At 39.0% G+C, this 25,578-nt stretch overlaps 1 protein-coding gene across 2 annotated transcripts in view; it reads left to right on the top strand.

Annotated features, from left to right (window-relative positions):
- The window catches only part of TAFA1 (TAFA chemokine like family member 1), a 717,432-nt gene extending 713,810 nt beyond the window's left edge, over window positions 1-3,622 (top strand). For both annotated transcript variants that reach the window (XM_058678569.1, XM_004581601.3), the window contains exon 5: window positions 2,510-3,622. In XM_058678569.1, the coding sequence (XP_058534552.1) occupies window positions 2,510-2,527 (18 nt within the window). In that variant the 3' untranslated portion in view covers window positions 2,528-3,622. The remainder of the gene's footprint in view (window positions 1-2,509) is intronic.
- The last annotated feature ends 21,956 nt before the right edge of the window (window positions 3,623-25,578 follow it).

The raw sequence follows: 25,578 nt of genomic DNA, 5'->3' as shown, positions 1-25,578 counted from the left end.
AATTTTTAATGAAAATTGAGACTTGCCTTGATACTATTACTTTAAAAATAAATCCATTGTAAAATAATTATTAGAAAAAATTTTGGACTTCATTCTATTTCCCTGTGTTAAAAAGATCTTTTTTTAAAAAAAATCATTTCATTTGTTAATCTGAAGAGAATCGATTTTATGTGTTTCATGGGTAAAATCATACTTTGTATGTTCCTTCCGAAGTAATCATGCTAAGAGAAAATTCTCAGGAGTCCTGGAAATGTAGATAAACAAAGGCTGTTTAAAAGCTTGGTGTATTTAAATTTTTATGGTGTTCATTTTTAAAGAAAATAGAGTAGAAAATCAGCTTTGCATCTAAACTAACAGATACACAGAATACGGGTTAGCCTGGGTGACAGTCACCTTAAAGGAAAACCTTGGGGTACTGAATCTTAGTGAGATTAGCAAAGGAGGGAGAAAGAAGCGGTGGAACTAGGAAAAATGTTTTTGGATTATTTGGAAAAATAGGTCTTCAAAAAAGAGGATAAGCTCCTGGATGACATCTGTAGGAAGGACGTTTTCAAACTGATAGGCTTTCCAAACTGCAGCTTAGAGTATAATAAAGTTGGTATCACATTCTCTGAGCATAACCTTGATACAGCTGCATGGATTTTCATGGCAAAATTTTAACCTACCTAAAAACAAAGTCACTTGAAGGAAAAATTAGCAAGTTAAAATGACAAAGCATAACCTAATGTAATACCATAGCAAGTGTCAACCAACTTTGGATTTGCTTAATATAGCAAGTGAATGTTTCCCAGACTAGTGAAAAAAATGAAAAATTAATTTACAAATTGTATTCTTTAAAGGAAGAATTGGTAGAACCTATATGGCATAAGTAACTATAATAACCACTTTGTCAGAGTGACGCTACACAAATCACCGCATCATTTGTTCAAGCTCTGCTGGTCCTTCATACTGATGGTAACCTAGATGTTGCAACTCTCTATTTCAATTGGCCCCGATGTTTTTATGATAAAGGAATGGAAAGCTACATGTGGCATGCTCTTGCTTCTTTTCACTTGAAGTTGTGCATGATCTGAAAATTTGCAAGAGTTCATGACTCTGTAATCCTGACATCCAGTTCATGTTTGCATGAAATACCCTTTGAGAGAAAGAGAAAATCTAAGATTTTGCTGTCCAGAAGGTTAAAGAATTGAAAATAAGAAATAAGCATTAATAAACTTGAAAATTTGGAGAAATTCCAAGATTCCTGAAAGAAAGGAAAAATAAACCAAGTACCATCACCATTGTCTCAGATTCATTTCATTAGCCACTAAACACATTAAAGCCACTGCTGTCGAAATTTCTGGTGTTAACATCTTTGGATGTGCTGGTCAACATAACAGAGGCCCTGGTCTTCCACAGAGAATAGAGATTAGGCTTGATTGCGGAGGAACAAAAAGAAAATTTCCATTCTGTTTTTGAAGCACCGATCCTTCCTTTCCCAAAGTAAGCAAAAGTATAAGGCCACAGGAATGTAGGATGTGAAATAAGGCCAAAGGAAAAGATGCAAAAATGAATGCATGGAAATTTCTCATACACTCTGACCTTGGCCAAACCAACTTTTGAATGTAAACTTTTGTTGCTCTTCCTGCCTTGCCCTAAAAGCTTCAAATGGATTTCACTTCTGGGCTTCAAGACCTCAATTTGTAACACTGCGAAGAATTTGAAGATGATAAAAAAAATGTATAAGTCCTTGGACTTTAGAGACTTCAATTCTATGACAATCATTAGTTACACTGTAAACCAGTAGTTCTCTGTGCATGCATATCTGAATATTTGATTTGGGGAATCTTATTCAAGTGAAATAAGTGAGCTCAATAGTTATAGAAGTGTATTCTTGATCGGCCTTATCACTGTGTCCTTCAGTAGAACATTTCCTCTTCTTGCCAGGTTCTCATTTGTTCTTACACAGATACAGTCTAACCTCTGTGATAACTTAGCTTTACACCACCCCTCTGCATCAGCCCACCTTGCCAAGACCTTGAGGTGACCTACTTAGGTCCAATTCACACCAGATGGGCACAGGAACAATTGTATCACTTGAAAGTCCCAGTGAAAAATGAAAATGAAGCATTTTTACTCAAAAATTATCAATGAGTTTAAGTCAATGACAGCACTGCTGTAAACCAACTGTGAGGTCCCTCATAGGACTGATCTCTATGCAGCAGCACAGGTCACACATTCGTGAAGAGAATTCCAGACAGAAATTGTTCCAAGAGTCTCCCCTCGGTTACAACACTAATTAATCAAATGCATTGATGAAAATATCATACCCTGTCAAATATGCCTTGATCACCATTTGAGAACTACTACTGTATTTAAAAAAAAAGAGTTGTTTCAACTTCAGATCATCTAAAGGAAGAAGCATCATCAAAATTCACGATGTTCTCATTTACTGCATGATCACATTTCTTTGTGTCTTCACTTAGTATTTCTGTCCCTGAAATTTCTTTCTTTCTTTCTTTGGTTTCAGATTCACCCAAGAACCTAACAGAAGCTTTTGTGGTAACACAGGAAAACCAACCTTGTGGAAAACACACTTTGAGAATTTCAAACATCCTACTCACTTACAAACCAAATGGATTTCTTATTTGCACTTTGGTTACTAGATAATCATAGTGCATTTACTGTGTGTGATGAAGCATTTGTTGATGAGAACACTGGCAACTTGGAGTTTCTGGAAAGTGGATTTTCACAAAGGGTTTTCTTGGTGAACACTTTGGGCATCATGAAGAAGGATCAACTGTCTTCTGATTTGGATCTACAGTTACTTTGTACCATTTGAAATACATGTGTATATATAATATTTTGAAATATTATATATTCTCTTCGAAAACGAACAGTGTCACAGTTTGAAATGGCTGGTGTTATCTCTTTGAGTTTTGGATGTCTTGTCTGTTTTGGTTTGGTTTTGTCATTTTTTTTTTCTCTCTGCAAGGAAGATATGTGCACTTTTGGGAATTCAACATGGCACTGCCACTGGAAAGCCAGCTACAAGTGGACTCCTGGAATTTGAGGCATCGCAATGATACTGAGTCAAGAGGTTCCTTCTGTTTCTACTACATGGCCCCAGGAAGCACATCATCCTGTTTTATTGCTTTCTACCCTGTGCAATATTAGCATGCAAGATTGGCTTACATAACCATACTTTATATTCAATTGATATATAATAGCCGTTCTAACCTCTTCCAGGAAACTATTTTTTAGAACTACTAGCTTTTCCACATATAAGAAAATGAGGATTCTTAAGGGAACTGCTCCACCATACTATTAAGACTCTTGCAGAGCTGTGATAGGATGTAGATCCCTTATTAGTTCTGTAAATACAATGTCTTAAGGCTCTGTATAGCTGTCTTAGACTGCAGAAATGTCCTCTAACTAAATCCAAAGTCTGGCATCGTTAACTTACATAGTGCTGTAGCAACAAGTCTTATCATGGCATCTCTTTCTATGTTTGATTTGCTTTTTCCTAGAGAATTCAGATCTCTTCTGGTGAGATAGGAAGGCTATGAAAGCAATGAGGTTTTAGGATGCTCTATGTGACCCAATGTTGGACAGCTCTATTAAAGTGGTAAATAACTTCTTTGTAAACCTACTTGTCCTCCTTATTTGCCATGTGCTTCTACTGAATCAGCTTTAACCAAGTGCAAAGACAACCTGCTCCAAAACTCCCAGGTAGCCTGAACTTCCCCATGTGGTCTTCACTTCCATGCTGGTTGTTATTCCCAACCAACTCAAAATCTATTGCTGTAACTGCAATGTCGTCTGTCAACAAGATGGACTATGCAATCTCGTTAGCCTTCTGGATTGGTTACTGACATGATAAATGTGGGGCTCACATCCCCAAAATAAGTTGATACTTACTGGAAGGATGAATCTACCCAAATTCTTGTTTTCATGGAGATAGCACAACAGTTCTTCGAAAAATATTGATCATAAATGAAATGATTTTTTTCAAAAAGACAAATTTTTGGAAAGTCATATTTACAGAGAAAAAGAGATACAAAGAGACAGCTATTCCGTCCATGGGTTCACTACCCAAGTGGTGCAATGGCCGGAGCTGAGCTGTTCTGAAGCCAGGAACCAGGAGCTTCTTCTGGGTCTCCCACATGGATAAAGGGTCCTTTCTGTTGCTATCATTACACTATCATAAATCAAGCATATCTACTTTCTCTAAATCCTTTCCGCTGAAATACAAGTTGTTAGAGCTTCCTCTACTGACAGCAATACAATAGATCTTATAATCTGGACTTTGTAATATTAAATCTCAGGTGAAATCAAGAGGCACGTTGATTTCTACCAACATAGGCCAACGTCTGAACAAATGTGTTAGAAGTCTAACCAAATACATTGATCCTAGTCTTAAAAGTCTGTAAAATCATTCAGAAATGGAAAAAGAATTGTAAAACTTGCCTTCCCAAACACTTTCAAAAACATTTATTTGAAACAGCCTACACTCATACCTGTAAATTAAGTTTTGTAAATTTGTAGTCCTTATGAATATACCAAATAATACACTAAAAATTCTTTCATTATAAACTGAAATAATTGTCTAGAAAAGTACAAATGAAAAGGATGGAGAGAAAAAAATCTTCTGTCTATAATGGAGAAATATTTCTAAACAAGCTAAAATAGGAATACCAGGAGAGTCATTATATCATTTAATGCATAAAAAAAATATTGTGAATCTTCCAGAAATACTAGAACAGGGGGGATTCAAATAAAGAAATTCTAGAATCTAGACACACTGATGGTTCACTGGGCTCTGCATTATAATTTCTCTGCACAATAGAATGCAGCAAGAACTTATTTCTACCTCAGGATACAATCACTATACGGTTGGATTTTTTTTATCTTTCAAGAAAATCATCTTTCAAGAAATTTAGATTTTATATACAATTTATTAGCCTTTCTAAAGAGATGAGTTCATTCCAGGTGGAAAAGACAGCATTATTGTTGCCTTAAAATCTCTGAACATGCGGCATTCACTATGATATCAGTGTTCCTTGGAATGCTCTTTTTAAAAATATTGATCACAAATGAAAATACAATAAGAAAAAAAGCAAGCTATTTTCTTTTACCAGGCCTTACACAAGGATATATTTCTCACAACTCGCAGTATGAGGCATTCACAGCTTTTCCTGTTCTGTACCTGAAGCTTTATACCAATAAAAGAATTAGTCCAGAGGTGTACTCCTATCAGTTCACATCTCATGGGTCAATTCATGCAACAACCTCTCTTGAAAAGACCTGGGGAAAGAGGCAAAAGAAATAGACTTCATCGGGATCAGACAGGCATCCTACAAGACAGTACAAATATTTGTAAATGTCATCAAATTCAGGATGGTTTTATTCAAGTTCCTTGCACAAATGTGTGAACCATCAAACTGACTTTAAATTTAACTTGCTCCAGATTGTGGAAATTCAGTAGCTACCATCTGCCTATTAAATATGAACACTTAGGGTGTAGAAACTTCTATCACATATTTCTGGTAATAAAGGGCTCAGTGTGATATGACTAATATTGATTTTGAACTCGTGCATCAAGTATGATGAATAATATTATAACATAATTAGAGAAAATGCAAAGAGTTTATTTTCTCTTTTGGCAAATGGGAAAATGTGGCTTATTTCTTAAGAGAAATCTTTTCCAGTAGAGTAAGTCTCTTTTGGGGCTGATTAGTTGTATCTATTAAAAGACTTGTCAAACCACACTAAGAGGTACTACATTCAACACACAATTCAACATCAATTTCAATCAAATTGAGTGTAACTTTCAACGAGCCATATAGTAATTTTTCAGTATGCTATTTTATACGGCCTTGCCATGATCATTGATACAGTAGGTCATGAGGATTTCAAAACTTATTTACCTAAGGAGATTCAGCACTTTTCTCACTTGCGTGGGTTATATGCTCCTTCCTAAGAGGTTAAAAATCATCCATTACAAGCCTTTCTCATTTAATTAAGCTTAAAGACCCTACTTCAAAAGCTGTTAGAGTTTGCTTGATAACAAAGAGTGTCATGTCTCTTTTCATGTGTGCTTTTCCTTCTAAATAAAAGCTTTGGTATTAGTATATTATAGCAGTCAAGCCGCTTCCATCTATCAAGAAAACCTGGTAAAAGGCACTGTGGGTATTACCCCAGGGGATAATTCCATAGTGATTAAACAGAATTATGTGCACACTACAAAGTAAAGAAGAGGCCATTAATTGTACAGAGATGCATCCCAATAAATCCCCTATGAAAAATTTAGACTTCAGATTGAATAGTGTAGGATTTTGTTTTCTTTTAAAAGGGACAACACATTGGATGTCGTGACGTGCCTCATTGGCCCATGAGTAGCTTTTATTGGTTTGAGTTATATAAATAGTTTGTTTTACTTAAGGACATCACACTCTCATTTAGTTATTCTGGTAGCTAGTTCCATTATTTAAAAAATAGTAATACTACCAAGCACAATGGTCAGGACTGTAGCCATAACTGACTGATTTCACCGGCCAAGCAACATTTATCCCTGATTGCCTTCTTCTTAGAGAAGGTATAACCCAAAAATAGTCTCACATGCATTCCTTATGAAAACCTGAAGTTCTGTTTTTCCATAGAAGTGTTTCTCAGCCAACAGGTCATGGCATATGTGTGTATGTGTGTGTGTGTGTGTGTGTGTGTGTGTGTGGCCTAACATCATGATGTGGGTTGGAAGTGGGTTCTCTTCTATTACAGGAGTCTGCAAATAAAATTTTAAATGGGTTCTAATTGACTCAATGGTAATTTTTTAACAGGGTCTAGAAGGACCTACAGGATCTAGCCTAATAAGACAAATTAAGGTACACCTGTTAAGGTCTTTTCTGTGTGTGAGGCACTAGTATGAAATTCTAGCTTAAATTTACAGTATTATTATGTTGTAGTATTCCCATAAAAAGTTTGAAATGCCGCTTGAAACAGTATCTCATGTGGGAGTGTCTGGGTAAGAGTCCAGCCTACACTCCTGATTCCAGCTTTCTGCTAACATGTGCCCTGAAAGGCAACAAGGGATTGCTCAGATCTTTGAGTCCCTCCCACCTATGAGGAGGATCTGGACTGGTCTCCTGCACATTTGAGGAGTGAACCAGTGGATGGGAGGAAGGAGGTGCTCTCTAATAGCAGTGGCCATGCTGATGTCCCATCGGATATTTCCTTCTGATGGAAGCACGCCAACATTGCTAACAGAGACCAAACACATACTAGAATGGAGTGAATGGATTCAACTCCCAAAGGCTCCAACCTTGTAGGAAGCAAGCCAGCATGGCAGTAGAAGGAAGCAGTGTAACCTGGCAGATCCCATCAGATGGTATGGAAAGACTGAAGAACTGTGTACACTTCTGAGATTGCTGGGGATGACTGCCCACTAGGAACAGCCTCTACCCTCTGCCTGATATGATTCTGTTTGTGACTTTTTCCCTCTGCATTAACTGTGTGTCCTGTACCACAGGGCAATTCAGGGTTTATTTAGTCCCCAACCTGAAAAATCTCCCAAGACAGCCAGACCAAGAAGCTCTCCAAGTTTCTCTTCCCGCTCCCCTGAGCCACTCTCCTCCTCATCACATTCGCTTGTCCCTCTGTCCCAGGCCCAGCAGGCACTATGTCTATTTCAAGGAGCTGTGGATTTATAAACAAAACAGCCTCCCTTAAAAGTTCAGGTCTGGTTTCCATTTACCATGTAGAAAAGAGGACAAATGCCTAAATTTTATCCTTATAAAATGAAGATTACAATACAAAACTAAAAGATTATAGGAGGTCAAGGGAAAAAGAGAAAGTGGAAGTGTCTTGCAAATGTAAAGCAGAAGAGAAGCACTTGTTATTGTTCTCAGGTTACTGTTCATACCATTCTTCTAAAAGTCCCCTGTTTCATGGCTAACCTAAGTTAAGGCTTACAAATTTGGGGGAAAAAAAGATAAAGGCTTCGACCTCATACTGTTTCTAGAAAGCTTGAAGACTAAACAGATTCCGGCCCCTCTGTGTAGATGGCTCCATCTGCCAGTACCACTGACAGTGCTTTATAAGCCCTGGGAATTCCCAAATAACCCACACTGGAGCAACGTTCCTAGTACAAGCAAGTCATTGCATTTTAGCAACAGTGCTCTGTTGGTGTCCAGAATGTTTATCCAGAACTTGACCTGCCAATGGCCCCAATCATCTGTTGTGTAATACAATTACCAGAAGCTACACACAATGTCATAGCCAGGCCACTTCCCCCACTCTCAGCTCTCTTGTCGTTCAGGCTAATTGTCCAAGCTGGTTCACATGTTTCCCCGCATTACTGCAGAGGTGTCTCCATTCAAACCCTGGATTACACACTTTCGTTCAGTTATTCATTCACTTAATCATACATAATAAGCATCCATTAAGTCCTTTCATTATGTCAGCTGTAGTACTAGATAACAGGACTCACTTATTGTATAGAGAAGAGATGAAAACAACAACAAAAAAATGTGGAGCCAGGTACAGAAAATTCAGCTGTTTGTGACACCAACATCCCGTGCTGGAGGCATCCTTGAAGTCCCAGCTGCTCCACTTCCTATCCAGCTTTCACTAAGATGTCTAGGATGCAAGTAACCCTGAAATCAGATCACAGGGATGTGTAAACATGATGCAGAATCTGGGGTTTATCTGGAATGTAACAGGAACCCATGCAAAAGGTATTTTTCAGCAGGGAAGAATACACTCTGGTTTCCGTTTAGAGCAGGGACTATTGGTATGTAGCCCCATTCTTCCTAGCTCCTGTTTCTATGCAGGGAAAAACAGACGTGTGTCAGGCAATGAGGAAAGCACCTGCTAATCTTTGACAGAAGTGACCGATGCAGAGATTCCCCTATTTTCTTGCTCCCAGGAGGGCAACTCTGAGATATGTCTGACACACGGGTTATGCAGTAGAACTCTTGGAAATGTGAAAATATTCAGTATTTGAGCTGTCATTGTGGTAATCAAGAACTATCGAGATCTTGAAATGTGGGAATTGCAATACAGGAACCAGCTGTTACTTTTCTCTCTTCCCTAAATAGTCTTACATATTTGAAAGGCAGACAGATTCTCTCACCCACTGGTTCATTCTCCCAAATGTCTGCAATGACTGGGGCAGGGAAATTTTATCAGAATTAAAGGCCATTCCAGGTGGATGATAGGATCCCTTTATCAGTAGATAAAGTGTGTTTATTTTGTACTTTGTTGCTATTTGCATACTAATATGATGGAAACAGGAGCTTCCTGGTTTCTTATTCTCTTAGTCCTGCCTTCACATCTTTGTCTCAAGGTTTTCCTAAGCAAACACACAGCTAAGGCAATGTTTTGAGATGACCTGTCATTCTAGAATAGCAAACATATTGAAGGGTGCACAGGTAGAACCAGACAGATTATCAAGGAGGTTGTCAGGTGAGAGAGTTCATGGAGGGGAGAAGTGGCACAGTAGATTAAGCCACTGATTGGAGCATCCACATTCTGGCCACTCCATTCTGGACCCAGCTTCCTGATAGTGCACCTGAAAAGCAACCAATGATGATTCAAGAGTCATTGCCACAAATGTGGGATACCCAGATGGATTTTCTGGCTCCTAGATTTGGCATATAACCAGCCCAGTTCTTGAGTTGTTGTGGCTATTTGGGAAGGTAAATCTTTGTGGAAAATTGTGTGTGTGTGTGTGTGTGTGTGTGTCACTAACCTTCGCAAATAATAAATCAACAAGCAAATAAATCTTTTAAGTCATGTAGAACAGTAGTTAAATACTATTTTCTCACAAAAAATGTTTTAAAATACAGGCCCAGTTTTTCCATACATGTTTTTTATGAACTTTTAAAAGAACCCCTTGTATGCGTAAATTCCACATTTTCTGCACCAAAATTAATTTAACATTTAACGTCACTGTCCAAAAACTTTGTGACATTTACTCATATTTACTAATTATTTGCATGGAAAATTTATTTTGTCAGAGACTTAAACAGAGCCGTGAACAGTGTTGTTTCTTTGCTGGAGAAGCCTGTGACTTAGAATTGGCTCTCAAAAAGTTACTTCAGTTGATTTCTGATTTGTTCAGTAAATGCAGTTTCTAGATCTTGTTCCTAAAATGTATATATGTATGCTGCTTTCTGAGAGGAAAGCTATGGAAAGAAAGCCTTGGTTTTATATAATTCAATCTGTTCCAAGGAGAACTAGTTTTTTGAGAAACTGAATTATTAATAAGAAGAATTTGAATTTGTCTCAATGCTAATATTTTCTTTTCCAGAATTAAAGAGTAAGCCTGGAACCCTAGTTAATGCTCTGGGTTAGAAAGCAAGTCCTGAGTTAGGTCCTAATTTAGAGGATTACCTCAATTTTTGAAGCCATTTGTAGAATTGGAATTCACTGCAGCCAATAGCAGATGACAACCATGGAGAAATATGATAGATGAAACACAGAAACAGCTTAGAGTTTCAGAAGACATAGATGAAAGATGCAACTAAGGCAATCCGTTGCATGTGAGTGATAGAGACCTCTGAGAACATACCAAAGGAGCTCAATTTCCCCACTGACTGATGCCTTTGCAGAAGTGCTAATGGCAACATGAAAAGCTTTGTGTAGCTCTGTCAAAGCAAGAAAAGGACAAGTCTACTGCCTGAATGTGATTCTGTTAGGTGATAGAGAATTCAAGTTTTGCTCCAAGTAACCTGTTGCTTTTGTGTTAATAAAAACTACCTCCAGGTAATAATGCCAGGATGGAGAATTGTTAAAGAAAGAAAGAAAGAAACCTAAGGGAAGAGGTTCACACCACAACATTCGTCTCGATTCAGTGGTCCAGTTACCTCCAGTGCAGTGAAGGTGGGGGCGGGGCAGTGCCCAGGCCAGAGTCATGTAATTATGGATTTCTGTGGTGAAAACATTCCTATTGCTGATTTTCAGACAGAAACATGCGGTTGGGAAGAAATGCATGCAAGGGACTGTAAACAAAGCCAGTGAGAACAGACTCTAGCATGTCAGCACTTGGTCAAGAGGAACTGCGTTACTAATGGCAGAGGAAACAAAATCTATCAGAAATGTGCCGTGGCAATGCTAAGAATTTTTTTTTTAAGATTTTATTGTTATTGGAAAGCCGGATATACAGAGAGGAGGAGAGACAGAGAGGAAGATCTTCCATCCGATGTTTCACTCCCCAAGTGAGCCGCAACGGCCGGTGTGCGCCAATCCGAAGCTGGGAACCAGGAACCTCTTCCGGGTCTCCCACGCGGGTGCAGTGTCCCAAGGCATTGGGCCGTCCTCAACTACTTTCCCAGGCCACAAGCAGGGAGCTGGATGGGAAGTGGAGCTGCCGGGATTAGAACCGGCACCCATATGGGATCCCGGGGCTTTCAAGGCGAGGACTTTAGCCGCTAGGCCACGCCACCGGGCCCAATGCTAAGAATTTTGAGGAATTGGGGAGATGGGTCGCAAGTTAGAGTTGACTAAATAATTAGTTACATTGGATTCTGAACGCTCTGAACCAGTGACCCTGAAGTCAACCCAGCTCAACATTCTGAGTGATTCATTAAGGGAATGTTTGTGGATGATCAAGTCAATAGTAAATCCTATTGTGTTCACCAGGGAAAAAGACTTATGCCAGATATTTTTTTCATTGGCTTCACCATTTCTCTAGTCTGAAAGATTTTTTTTTTTAATGATAAGGATAGAAGTTTGGCCTCCATTAAGAAGCTAGTGCCTGCATGCTATATCAGATTGTATGGTTCTGCTCCTGGCCCTAGTCATCTGCCAATGCAGAACTTGGGAGGGAGTAGTGGTTCAAGTGATTTAATGTGACCTCTACATATAGGAAACTTTAGTTGGGTTAACTTCCTGGCTGCAGGTTTCAGGCTTCAGCACCTAGCCTGGATTAGCACAGGCTCTTGTAGGGTTTGGGAGTACATCAACAGATGGGAGCTTTCGTTCTCTCTCTCTCTCTGGTTTTCTCTCTCTCTCTCTCTCTCTCTCTCTCTCTCTCTCTCTGGTTTTCTCTCTCTCTCTCTCTCTCTCTCTCTCTCTCTGGTTTTCTCTCTCTCTCAGCCTGCCATAGCTAGATCTGGCAGCCTGATTCTAGACCGCAGATTGTCACACTATGCTGTTAGCCTAACTCTGACCGCCTGCCTGTTTTTTAAGATAAGGTATCCTTAGGGCACAGCCATTTGTTTACATAGTGAGTGTGGGTGCTTCTGTGCTAAGGTAGCAGTTAAATATTTGCAACAGAGGCCTTAGCGCACTGACAGCCTAAAATGCTCACCATATGATCCTGATCATTACAAAGTTTTCTGACTCTTGATCTCATATACAGAAAAGAGGATATAAAAAGGTGTGTTAGCTCTAACCCCTAATAACAGCTCTCAAATGCTTCTAATTCCTGGGCCCACTGAGTCCTAGAGAGCGATTCTTAGTAATAGAATCCTGCGTTCTGTGGAGACTGTGTTTTTTCCAGTGTTTCATTTGCCAGCCTTGTAAACAAGGGTACTGAAGCAGCATGCAGACCTGCTTTACACATCATCCATGATCAGAGTGGTCATCGACTACCTGGCATGGTTGAAGTAAGTCCAAGCAAATCAACAGGAGACAACAGCAGATGTAGTGATCAGAAACAGTTTAGAGACGTAATATTTAGATTGGTGGGAAAAAAATAAGCAGATCAAGAGTGAGAGAAGTATTTAAAGAACTGTCATGTATGAGGAAAATTAAACTCATTTCTAAAGAATACATGAAATTTACTACAAATGCAGTTTAATAACAAACTAGCCAACTTTTTTTTAAAGATTTATTTATTTTTCTATTACAAAGTCAGATGTACAGAGAGGAGGAGAGACAGAGAAGAAGATCCTCCGTCCGATGTTTCACTCCCCAAGTGAGCGCAACGGTCAGTGCTGCACCGATCCAAAGCCGGGAACCAGGAACCTCTTCCGGGTCTCCCACGCGGGTGCAGGGTCCCAAGGCTTTGGGCCATCCTCGACTGCTTTCCCAGGCCAAGGCAGGGAGCTGGATGGGAAGTGGAGCTGCCGGGATTAGAACCGGCACCCATATGGGATCCCAGCGCGTTCAAGGCAAGGACTTTAGCTGCTAGGCCACAGCGCCAGGCCCGCCAAACAACTTTAGTTAAAAAACTATCCAACAAACTCTGACAGCTTTAGAAGGTAGTGTGTTTCTTATTGATGATGTTCCTGCACAATCCAGAAGTATTAGGAGTGCCATCAAAGATTCATGCCTATTCGTTCTTGCCCTTCTCAGAATTTGTGATTCTTTAGGCTTGTTTCTGTCAGGGTACAGTGAAGCTGAAATTAGAGATATTCTCCAAAGCCACATTTTTTGTGAGACAGCAAATAATAAATTCTGAAGAATTACCTGAACTGCATAAGCTAGATTGTTTAATTCAGATGTAGAGATGTCCCTTAACTGTCCTAAAATCATCATTCACCAGCAAAAATGAAATAATTTTCTTATTTTTAGTGTTCTTCATATCTTCAGAGTACACAGGCCATTGTTGAGACAAGACAGTTCCAACTCTAATTAGTCATTTACATCAAGAATGCAGTGATGGAGGTAGATATTAACCTACCATTGAGACTCCAGTTGAGACACTTGCATCTCACATTAAAGTACCTGGGCTCAATACCTAGCAGTGTCTTTTGCCTCCAACTTCCTGGTAATGCAAACCTTAGGAGGTAGCAGGTAATGATTCAAATAATTGGGTTCCTGCCTCTCATGTGGGAGAACTGGATTAAGTATTCATCTGCTAATTTCAACCTAGCCTAGCCCCAGCCTTGCTAGCTTTTTAGGAGAAAATGAGTGAATGGGAGATCTCCCTCTCTCTCTCTCTCTTTTCTCAAAAAGATAATTTTTATAATGAAGTAGTGATGAAATAGTAAAGTAGTGATGCTTAGAAGTACAATCACGGACATTATAATAAACCAGTATTTCTTGATTACACAGATTGGCAAAAAAGACTTCAGAAACGCTTAATCAAATATAACTGCAAGTACAAGGATAAACGAGCTGAAAATTTCGCAAACGGAAAAAGACCAAAACTGGATGGGCCAAGGGTCAGCACCTTGACTCAGTAGTTTAAGCGTCCACCTACAGCACCATCATTTTATATTTGTGCTGGTTTAAGTCCCAGCTGTTCCACTTCCCATCCAGCTCCCTGGTAATGGCCTGAGAAAGCAGCAGGGATGGCCCAAGAATCTATGACCCAGAGGACAGTTTTAAGCAAGATAAGTTTATTATAATCTTATCCCAAAACAGTAATTGTGAGCTGTGCAAGACCCAGTACTCCCTTTATATAACAGAAATTTCTAGCATTACTTTATGCTCCAAAAAAAGATGTTATTAAGAAAAACCAATATAATATTTACATGTAGTATAAGGGAGAAAAAAGAATACATGAGATGTAAAAAATATATTAGTTTAGTCATTCGGATATATACTCTCAAAAGGTAATATAAAACCATTATAAGTTTTATCTAGTTATGGTGAATGAGTTATCTATTTCAGAAAACTGAAATTTATCCAGATACTGTTGACACATTATGCCTCATATTTTAAAATGCAGACTAAGTAAAAATATTCATGTGTATGGGTGTAGATGTGCGCTTATAAAATCAAGAATACAATATCTATAAATATAAATTGAAACAAATAGCTTTACTGATGACTCAAAATCCAAAATCATGCTGCTCTTGATAAAATGATTTTCTTTAAATGGTAACTAATTCTTATTGAAATTTCAAAACCAAGCAGTATATTCTAGTCTTTCCAATGGGTAATTAAATATTTTTGAGACCTACTTATTTACTTGAAATGCAAAAATGACACTGGGAAAGAATTGATTATCTTCTGCCCACTGATTCACTCCCCAAATGGCTAAAACAGCTAGGACTGGGCCAGCTGGAACCTGACCAACTGGAACCGGGAGCCAGGACTCCATCGGGATCTCCCCATGGATAGCAGGAACACAAATACTTGAGCCGTCTTCTGCTGCTACTTTGGTGCATTAGCAGAGAGCTGGATTGGAAATGGAGCAGCCAGGTCTTGAACTAGCACTCTGACATGGAATATGGGCATCCCAGATGGCAGCTTAGCATACTGCACCACAGCAGCAGCTCCTACTCCTGAGTAATAGCATACCAACATGCATTTACAACTGATGAATGAATAATACAAAATGTGGCCTATCATTCAACCATAAAATGGAATGACACTGACATACACCACAGCATGACTGAATGCTGAAATCATGCTAGGTGAAAGAAGTCATACATTAAATGTTGCATTTTATATGATTCTATTTAAATGAAATCTATAGCAAAAATATAAATCTCTAGAGAGAGAAAGAAGATTAATTTCCAATGGCTAGAGGGAAAGAAGAGAGTGGAATGATTGCTACCTAGTTATTTGGGGAATATACTGGAATTTGGTAGTGGAAATGGTTCCACAATCTTGGGAACATACTAAATAGAACTGAATTGTAGACATTTTAACAGTACTTAACTTTGTGTCAGTAATCCTGAACAATGGCATTTTGCAAACCGGCTTCCTTTATGAACTCAGGTTATTATAAACAGGTTTTCTATTATGCTCAATGGAGCACTACTAATCACGCACTCTAAGCTGTAAAGCATTTCACCTCAACTGCCACAGGGCACCCCATAACCTCTGTGATAGCCATTAAAAAAATCACTAAACAAATTTCCACATGGCTCTCATGGTAGGGTACTCTGACTGAGAACTACAGCCTTAACAATAAGCAAAAATGATTAAAACAGATCAATTTTTTTGGCACTGCAATTTTCTGGATTTTCCAAACTGGCAAGCAGCCACCATTGACTACCGCATCGAGTCCACTCCATGGAAAGCCATGTCCTCTTTTTCCCTGCCCCTGCCCCACGGCTGCATCTTAAGCCAACTTGAAGAAGGCAGCACAGAGTGTTCTCATGTGCAGGAATCTGTGAAATAGTTGCAGGAGTTGACTTTTTCCCCCTAAATAAATATGATGAGCACGTGCAGCATTTCTCAGCTTTCACAGAATCTCATGTGAGTCAAAAATGTGTTTCTCAAGGAGGAGGGATTAGCAATGGTGCAGCAAGGTAAAATTTAAAAGGAAAAAAAAATCTTCCAAGCTATTTAGGAGGAAAATAGATTTCTTTTTTAGTTTCTCGATTTTTTTTTTCATCCTTACTGTATTTTTTTTTTTCCTTTTTAAGCATCCACTGAGAGGCCCTCCAAGCATGGGAAGGGCTTTCAATGGGAGTGGCTGAGTACTGCAGCTGCAGAAGCACCAAGGACTGCTGGCGTCAGCAGAAACAGCAAGAGTGCTCAGTTTTGTTTGTGGTTAATTGGCCCGTTCTGTGTGCCATAGGCTTCACACCAGGGTCTACGTCAGGATCCCCCTCTAAGTGTGAACACGCACAGATGCCTGATGACGTCAAGGAAAGTCTAAAGTCCTTCAATGCTTCCTTTTCATTGCCATTCATTTCCAAACTAAAGCATGACCCAGAGTCACATAGAAAAGATGGGCCTTGCTGCCCAGGGGTTCTCAAAAGCCACATCCAGTCCTGCTGATCTCCACCAATGCCACTGCCAGGATGGACTATTCTGTAGCCTCCTGGGGACCACTTCCATTTGCGGGATTGGATTTGTAATGAATCAAATATTCAGTTTAAACATTGGAAATAGCCCCCAAAGAAAGAGAAAAGAAGCCAATTTAGTTTTAAGATGTCTTTCTTTTTTTAAATGGCATGGAAGATTTTTCGATCCCATTGTAATATTAGCAACATGTACGTACTTCTCCATGATAATGCTATTTGAACCTCCTCACCGATGTACTCTGAATTCTACAATAGCAAATAAAAACTCTTTTTATCTAATATTTCAACTGAACATAAAATTAATTATATATTAATAAAATGAATTTCAATCTCATATTTGTTCAAAAATCTATCTAAAAATAATAATGGATGTGGGTCAGGTCAGGGACATTATTATAAAGAAAATTCAAGATAGGCTAGAAGTCTATTTTTTTCTAATTTACAGAAATATGTTGTTCATTATGTTGGTTTTTGTAATTTCTGACATTTGAAATATGTATGTAAAAGAAAGACAAAGACAGAGAGATGGATTTTTGTGGGATAACTCGAAGTTCTGTGCTTTGTCACAGAACGCATGACAATGCAGCCTAAGCATTTGTTAGAAAAGCAACTAGGTCCTCACTTTGGTCACTGTGCACTTGGAATCACCATTTCTAAGGGCAAAGGCCCCAATTAGGCATGAGGACTCCAGGAAGATTATTTGAAGCAAGAGCGCCTTGCAAGATCTCTAAAAAAAAAATTCTTAGTTATGGAAAATAAACAAAAGTACAAAGGATTATATATATAATGAACTCCTATATATTCGTCACCCAATTTCAACAGCCCTTCATGTTTCCATCATACCCCTATTTAGTCACCAGATTATCTTTTTAAAAATTGTATCACCCATAAATATGTATCAGACTATGCCTCTGACAGCGATCCTGTTTAAAAACATGCCAAAATGCAATTATCCAAATACATAAACAATAATGTAATTGATATCAACCATCAAGTCGGTAAAATGTCTTATTTTCTCATTATCTTATAATGTTTCAGTAAATTGTCAGGTTCCAAGTAACTTTCATATATTAAAATTGGTTTGTTATATTTGATTGATGTATCAGTATTATAAATGAGAATTCCTAGAAATCATGCCTGACACAATAGCCTAGTGGCTAACGTCCTCACCTTGTATGCGCTGGGATCCCATATGGCCGCCAACTCATGTGCCAACTGCTCCACTTCCTTTCCAGCTCCTTGCTTATGGCCTGGGAAAGCAGTCGAGGACGGCACAAAGCCTTGGGGTCCCTGCACCTGCCTGGGAGACCTGGAGGAAGCTCCTGGCTCCTGGCTTCAGATTAGCTGAGCTTACCCACTGCAGCCAGTTGGGGAGTTAATCAGTGGATGGAGGATCTTTGTGTCTCCTTCTCTCTGTATATCTGCCTTTCCAATAAAAATAAATCTTCAAAAAAAATTTCCATAAGAATTCCACGGCTTCCTGAGCAGCAGACTAAGAGCCCCCTTGCTGGGGGGAGTTCCTTGTGGAGCACACAGCTCTTTAATTTGGGCTTCTCCAATGTCATAGTAAGGTTGGAAATGTGCTTTCAGTTAATGGTGATATCCATGTGGTACAGGAGGAGACTGAATACCCAGGTAAATGAAGTCACTTGTCAGTCCCAGAGTTTCTTGACATAAAGCTCTCATGAGATATCAGGTCTTCTGATTTCAGTGCTCTTAACCTCAACCAGAATCTATCTGAAAAGAATCAGATAGAAATTATTTTAGTCTATGATGAACTCTGGCATCATAAAAAAAAGCAAGCTCAACTGTCTTTTTATTATTATTATCCCCTTAAAGATCTCATTATTAGTAGAAGAGTCTTGGCACCTTCTAAGTACCTGACAAAACAAATGGGAGATGATAAGCACAGTAGAATCCTTTCTTACAGGACATTTTCATGTTCTAAGATACTGTGGCAGAACACATGTCATATTTTCTCTCCATGAGAACTGCAGTCCATGAAGATCAACACGCAAGTTCATTTCCTAGGCTAAAAGAAGATTGAAAAAGTGTTACTGAGTAAGCACTTTGTAGACAGCAAATCTGGTTTTAATAAGCCCTGGTTGGTTGAGCAGAGGTGTGGAGAAGGTAGAGGATAAAGAGAAGAGCTTTTTAAGAAAATGTTTCAGACATGCTTTTCCTGGGAGAGGATTAAGCCTTTGATGGGTATCTTCCCACTGTTGAGCATTTCGCTCTAGTCCAATAAATTGGATCTTTTTCCTGCTGGCTGAAAATACAAAGTGAGCATAATTTCTTAAGCATGTTTCAAGTAGATTATTGCAATCGTAATGTTTAATATGGTCTGATGCTCTCCAGCTATTAGCTGTGTCCCTCCATCATAATTCCTATTTCACTTCATGGTTCAATGATGTCAGAATTAAATTGGGACTGGCTGAAACGTCCAGCAGTGATTTGGTTCTCCTAGCAAGGTAACAACATTTACATAATAAGAGAAATAAAATGTTTTCTTAATGATTCTTTAAAGAAACAATTGACTCAAGCAAAAGAACCCCCCCAAAAAAAAGCTGTGATTCAAATCTACAAAAAATCAAAAGTATTTCAGCAAAAGAGTTACAAATGTGGTTTACATCTCTGCATGCTTTCCTGTTACTGAAACTGCACTCTCCAAATAGATGGGCTGGGACCACTGGATGGCTTAATGAGCTTCAAGGATGCACACGGAGACCACAGGCAACAATAGACAATGTCTAAACAAAATGCTAAAATGAAGCCAACCAGGTTGTATCAGACATCTATATATACAGATTTCTTACACCACACATCCAAACTGTAGCGTAGCCAACTTTTTCTGAAAGTAATGTTAGTAATTATTTTAGACTTGGCAGGCAACTACTGAACTCCGGCATCATAATGTGGAAGAAGGCATAGATAGAACAAAACAAATGGACAGGACTGCATTCCAGTAAGATCTATCTGCAAGGTTGTTTACCAAAACAAGCAACGGGTCACGTTTCACATGTAAGTCACAATGGGAGATGACAAAATACCATGCTCAGAGAACTTGGCCATCCGTTTCCAATGAGGAAGGAAAGGTGCAGAGTATAGAATTTTTGTTTCTAAACAAATGGCTTGGGTTGGGCACCACAGATCACGTTTTTACAAGGTAAAAATATTCAGTTATATGTGAAATAATGGGTGTGCTCTTAGGTGTCTAGAAGTGGTGGGGCTGTTGCTAAGCAGAATCCCTCTCCTAGCTCAAAGGCACCCTGTCATCAGCCACAGCAGGTGGTCACCATGTAGAAATGTGCAAGACCATCGCCTCCTGAAACTGTACTGTGAAATCGGTCTATTTTTAAATGTTAAAAGAGAATCAAAAAGTGTAATAGGCAAGCTGAAATAAGCCTCAGTGGGTACAGAAAAGTATGCAGTGGGCACGTAGTAGCGTCTCAGTAAATCTTTGTCAGGAGGGAAGATGAGAGATGTAAGAGGGAGAGGGGGAGGAGGTTACAAGGAAGGACTATGTTAAAGGGCTGGAACAATTCCTTAAATGCCAGTTTTCAATTCTGAGCAAGAGGTATTTAGGCTTAACACTAACTAAATGATATGGTATATGTCAGAGGAGAAGTGGTCTATATTTCTATAGTGAAAAATATCCATCTCATTTTTAATCTAGTGGAAATGAGTAAATTGAACCCCAGCACCCTGAAGGGACAAATCTCATTTTTTGCTTATGGTCCCCCCTGTAGGACTCAGGGCAGCTGTTTGTGCTGACCTTCAAGGGATCTGCACTGGTGTTCACCACACGTCAGCATCTGGGGAGCTTGGTGACATTGCCAGGATCAGTTCCAAACTGTAGAGATTTTCTTCCTTTGTATTTGTTTATTTATTTGAGTGGCAGAGAGATAGACCTCCAAAGAGAGAGCTTCCGTCTGCTAGGGACCCTTTGGTCCACAAAGACCAAAACAAAACAATAGCTACATGATCTGTATTAGTTTTCTCTAATTATACCAAAATACTTGACTCTGATAATACATGAAGAAAAGAGGATTGATTTAGCATCAAGATTTTGAGGCTGAAAGCCAAGATCAGCTGGCCTCCTCTCTTTAGACTCTGAGACGGCCCCTGGGACTATTTCACAAAATATTGAGAAGCAGACAAAGGATCATATCCTGAAGGGTCCTGGTGTGTGGGACTGCCTTTGCTTCCTAACAATCCACTCCTGCACGCAAGAACTTACTCTGCAAAACCAGCATTGATCCCTTGGGAAGGGCCAAGTCCCCATGACCTCATTAGCTTCCACTAAGCACCCCTTTCTTAAGATTCTACTACCTCAGCTCTGTCACATGGACCATGTGGGCCTATGAGGGACCAACTACATCCAAATCATAACTTGGTCTGTTACACACAAAGTTGCCAATCCTTTTCTTAGAGCCTATAAATCTTTGTGTTTAGGGAGACTAATATGAGCATCTCAAGGATCACCCCAACAAACGTGTATGTCTCCCCAAAGTTGCTCTGAAACAGGCTCCCTTTATCTGACACCAACATTTTTGTTTCTTTTTTATTTGTTGTTCTTTTTTTTTTTTTAAGATTTGCTTATTTATTTATTTGAAGGCAGTTAGAGATAAAGGGAAGGCACAGAGATCTTTTGCCTGCTGCTTCACTCCCTAAATGGCCACAACAGCCAGGACTGAGCAAAGCTGAAGTCAGGAGCATGGATCACCATCCAAGTCTCCCTCGAGATGACAGGTGTCCAACTACTTGGGCCAACCTCCTTCCTTTACCACACACATTAGCCAGCAGTTGAAAAATGTAGCAGCTGGAATTTGCTCCAGAACTCCAATCAGGAATGCTAGCATCCCAAGTGTTGGCTTAACTCAAATGCACTATGACACCAGTTCCCTGAAATTTTTAACTTTTATGCACTTGACACACTGGAGAGTCTGGAGAAGTCTTCAACCCCTTTTTCAGCGTAATAGTTTTTAAATGTATAAAATAAATTATAAAGAATTTGAAGAAAATCACATTAAAAGTTAGTAATCAAGCATGTTAAAAAATCAAATTTGAGAGAGAATAACATTTGTGTTTTTATTAAAACATTAAATAACAAGCTTTCCAGCAGGTTTGATAGCTATCATAACTTTAAAGCAGTCTTGAGTGTACAATATTTTTGAAATATCTGAAATAAGTGTAATATAAGAAAAAATATTGAGTTCTCTAGCTGGCAAAATCATGGGTGGTTATGGAAAAGTCATGGCTAATATCACTATGGTTATCTGAATACAATGATAATAGAGTTAAATGCTAACTTTACATTTTCTGAAAATATGGATGTAATATTTTCTTTCTTCTTTTAAGATTTGTTTTCTTTTTGTTGGAAAGTCAGATTTATAGAGAGGAGAGACAGAAAGATCTTCCATCCACTGGTTCACTCCCCAAGTGGCCATGATGGCCAGAGCTGAGCCGATTCAAAGCCAGGAACCAGTAGCTTCTTCCAGGTATCCCATGCGGGTTCAGGATTCCAGTGCTTTGGGTCATTCTCCACTGCTTTCCCAGGCTACAAGCAGGGAGCTGGAAGGGAAGTGGAGCAGCCAGCACAGGAACCAACACCCATATGGGATCCCAGTGCATCTGAGGTGAGGACTTTAGCCACTAGGCTACTGTGCTGGACCCAAATGTAATATTTTCTAATTGAGTTCAGAGTCCTTAAATCTCATTCACATTTTGAGGGAGCCAAGAACTCCAGGGTAAAACACCTGAGAGGCTCTGACCACCCAACTTCTGGTTCATCGTACACACAGCAGAAACACTCAAACTGAGCATTTCCAAGATGCCGACAGACAGAACTGGAAGTGGTATAAAATATTGTCCATACCGAGCAGTACTTGGGCTGATGCACACTTGCCCAGCTGCACTTGCCCAGCTGCAAGCATGGGCAAGATTCAGTAGTGAGTTTAGGGGAAAAAAAGAGAGGCAGCTTGCTGAATGCCAGCCTGTGCCCACTGCCACCTCCTCTCTGAGGCACTACTCAGAAAACTGTTGCCAGCTGGATTCATCCCAGGCTGCACTGCCTGAAGGACAGAGGCCAGGAAGGTCATGGCCAAGGTGCTGGCTGATTTCGTCCCTGATGAAGTTTCCTCCTTGGCTTATAGATGTCTGACTTCTCATTGTGTCCTCATATAGCTGAGAGAGAGAGAGAGAGAGAGAGAGAGAGAAAGAGAGAGAGAGAGAGAGAGAGAGAGAGAGAGAGAGAGAGAGAGAGAGAAAGAGAAATGGATCGAAAAGAAAAGAATGCAGTCACATTGAGGGGTTAAGGGTTCAACATTTAAGTCTGAGGAGAATATAATGTAATCTATAGCCAAAAAAAAAAGCCTCATGCTGAATTGTTTGGAATGTAGAGAAAGGAGTATGTTTTATTCATAGTCCTCCGAGCTGTTTGATCTCAAGATGGTAAATAGTTCCACATTTTCATGCTTTATCCTGAAGCAACAGAGCCTTTCATTAATTGACTTGTCTTATTAATTCAATAAGCAGCTTCAAAGATGAAATGCTTAGCTGTGCTTTCTCATTTGGGGCTCCTTTTTGGTTGTTGGGAGAAAGCTTCAAGGCTCAAAGTGTTCTGATGTTTTTCACAGTCACTGAAAAACTTTATGCACTGGTGAGGATCCACCACATTTAGGATGACTTCAGACTGCGAATTTCTCATTACATTATAATTTAATTCACACTTCTACTATGATAAGAATATAGAGAGTAATTGGCATATAGTAGTAGGATATTTGCTCATAGTGCTTTATTTAGCATTTTTAAGAGCCATGTATTCATTTATTTGAAATGCAGGATTAGAAAGAGAGAAAGAGAAATCCTTCATCTATAGGCTTACTTCCCAAACGGCCGCAATGCACAGAGCTCAGCCAGTCTCAACCAGGAGCAAGGAGTGTCTTCCAGATCCCTCTCATGAGTGGGAGGGGCCCAAGGACTTGTTACAGAACTCCACTGATTTCCCACAGGGACCTGGACTGAAAGGAGAGCAACTGAGACAAACTGGCTGGAAGCTTTACCCTCTATTCCACACCCCTGGGCCCCTTAGCATGTGAAATAGCATTCTTTAAATGGCATATGTCACAGTTAAATGTTACGGTTTCAATTCCAAAACAAACCTTCATGAGACAGTGATGACTCTTTTCTGAAATAATGACATGTGGACTTCAGACAGATTTTTTTTTTGAAAATCAAATTAGAAAATCAAGTAGAAAAAATGAAGACTTTTACAAACATGGTGGAAAATCCAGGTGTTTAAGAGGTTATAAGCTTTTAAGTATTAAAATATATCTCCAGCCAAGTGGGTTAAGCCAACATTTGTAATGCCAGCATCCCATATCAAAGTGCCAGTTGAATTTAAGTTTCTCTGCTTCCAAGCCAGCTTCCTAGGAAGGCAGGAGATGCTGACTTGAGAACTCAGACCATCACTACCCATAAGAAAGACCACTTCCGGCTTCTGCCTGGCCCAGACCTGAATGTTACAAATGTTGGGGAAATGAATCCATAGATGGAAAATTCTTTCTTTCTCTCCATCTATACATATATCATTCTGCCTGTCCAATAAAGAAAGAAATCTCAGTAATGACTGTTAACAAATTTCCAAGGCTTTTACTTATCTTCTTTTTCCCCAAATCTTTTGTTGCAATGCCAGAATAGAATGTACAGATGGAGGCCTAATGTGTGTTTTTAATAAGAATTATATTGATGATGATAAATAAGTCATTTTGTGAAACCACATGGAGTAGGTACTAAAGCATGGCCGGGGAATATGCAAAACAATTACTAGAAATTTCAGCATTAGTCTCTAATATTATCTGAAATTTACATTACTGATATCTAATTAGCTTTTAGAGGGAAAGTGAAGACAGTCTCATGTCACCAGAAGGACTCAGATGTTTTGTTTTGGTCCCTTGCAAAGATGCTGTCAGAAAGTAGACTCTTATGAAATACAAAAAAGTTTAGAGTACATGTTCTACAAAAAAACCTGACATATCAAGCCTGCAAATCAGCTCATACTTTGTCAGGTGCAGTTAAAATGAACTAATATTCATGGTCCAAAGCCCCATTTAAGTTCTAAACAAAATCTGGAAACAACTAAATATTGCTGTGAACTTCCTAGGGTTTATTCTCCCAAAACATGATGCAAAACAAATGCACTGTTTCAAAAGTCTTTTATTCTGGATAATTGGTTTTTGTAAGAAGTTACTCAGCACAAAATGGTGGAAGCTGGTAATAGTAAAAATAATAATAAGAAGAAGAACACATCAGTATCTAGGACTGTGAATGTTCTAGAACATTTCTTCTGGCTTGTTCTGCTACCACTAGAAGTTCACAGACTACTTAACTCTACACAAAGTGTAGCAGGACTAGATGCGCATGAAGAAACACATCAATTCATTCACTTCTACATTTTTTCTTTGAAAATCCATTCATTCAACAAATATTTACACTATACATATTATATACCAAGAGGTTTTTTTCCGGTGTATTTCCTTTTAGCCCACATTTTAAGCCATTAATTTTAGGAATATGTTCCTTGAAAAATGATTTGAACCATATGTAACATATAAAGGAGAAACTAAAGCCTCCCTGTTCCCAGTGCCCATGCTTTTACAACAACTTACCAAACCTAGGATCAGAAGTCATCAATCTGTGGGGCCACAGGTTACATGTTGTTGTTGTTCTTTGAGAAAATGATACTTTTCTGAAATTTATAGGACTGTTTATAAAAAGAAAAAAAAGAGACTATTATACAACAGAGATTATTGTATGACCTACAAAGTCTCAAATATCAAGATTGGTGCCTTACAGAAAGAGTTCTTTTCACCAAAAGCATAAATTTGCAGACCTTTTCCTGGATAGTGTGTGTGTGTGTGTGTGTGTGTGTGTGTGTGTG

The sequence above is a fragment of the Ochotona princeps genome, chromosome 21, assembly GCF_030435755.1.
Source record: "Ochotona princeps isolate mOchPri1 chromosome 21, mOchPri1.hap1, whole genome shotgun sequence".
NCBI lineage: Eukaryota > Metazoa > Chordata > Mammalia > Lagomorpha > Ochotonidae > Ochotona > Ochotona princeps.
The sequence above is the reverse complement of the archived record's forward strand: the minus strand, read 5'-3'. Positions and strand labels throughout refer to the sequence as shown.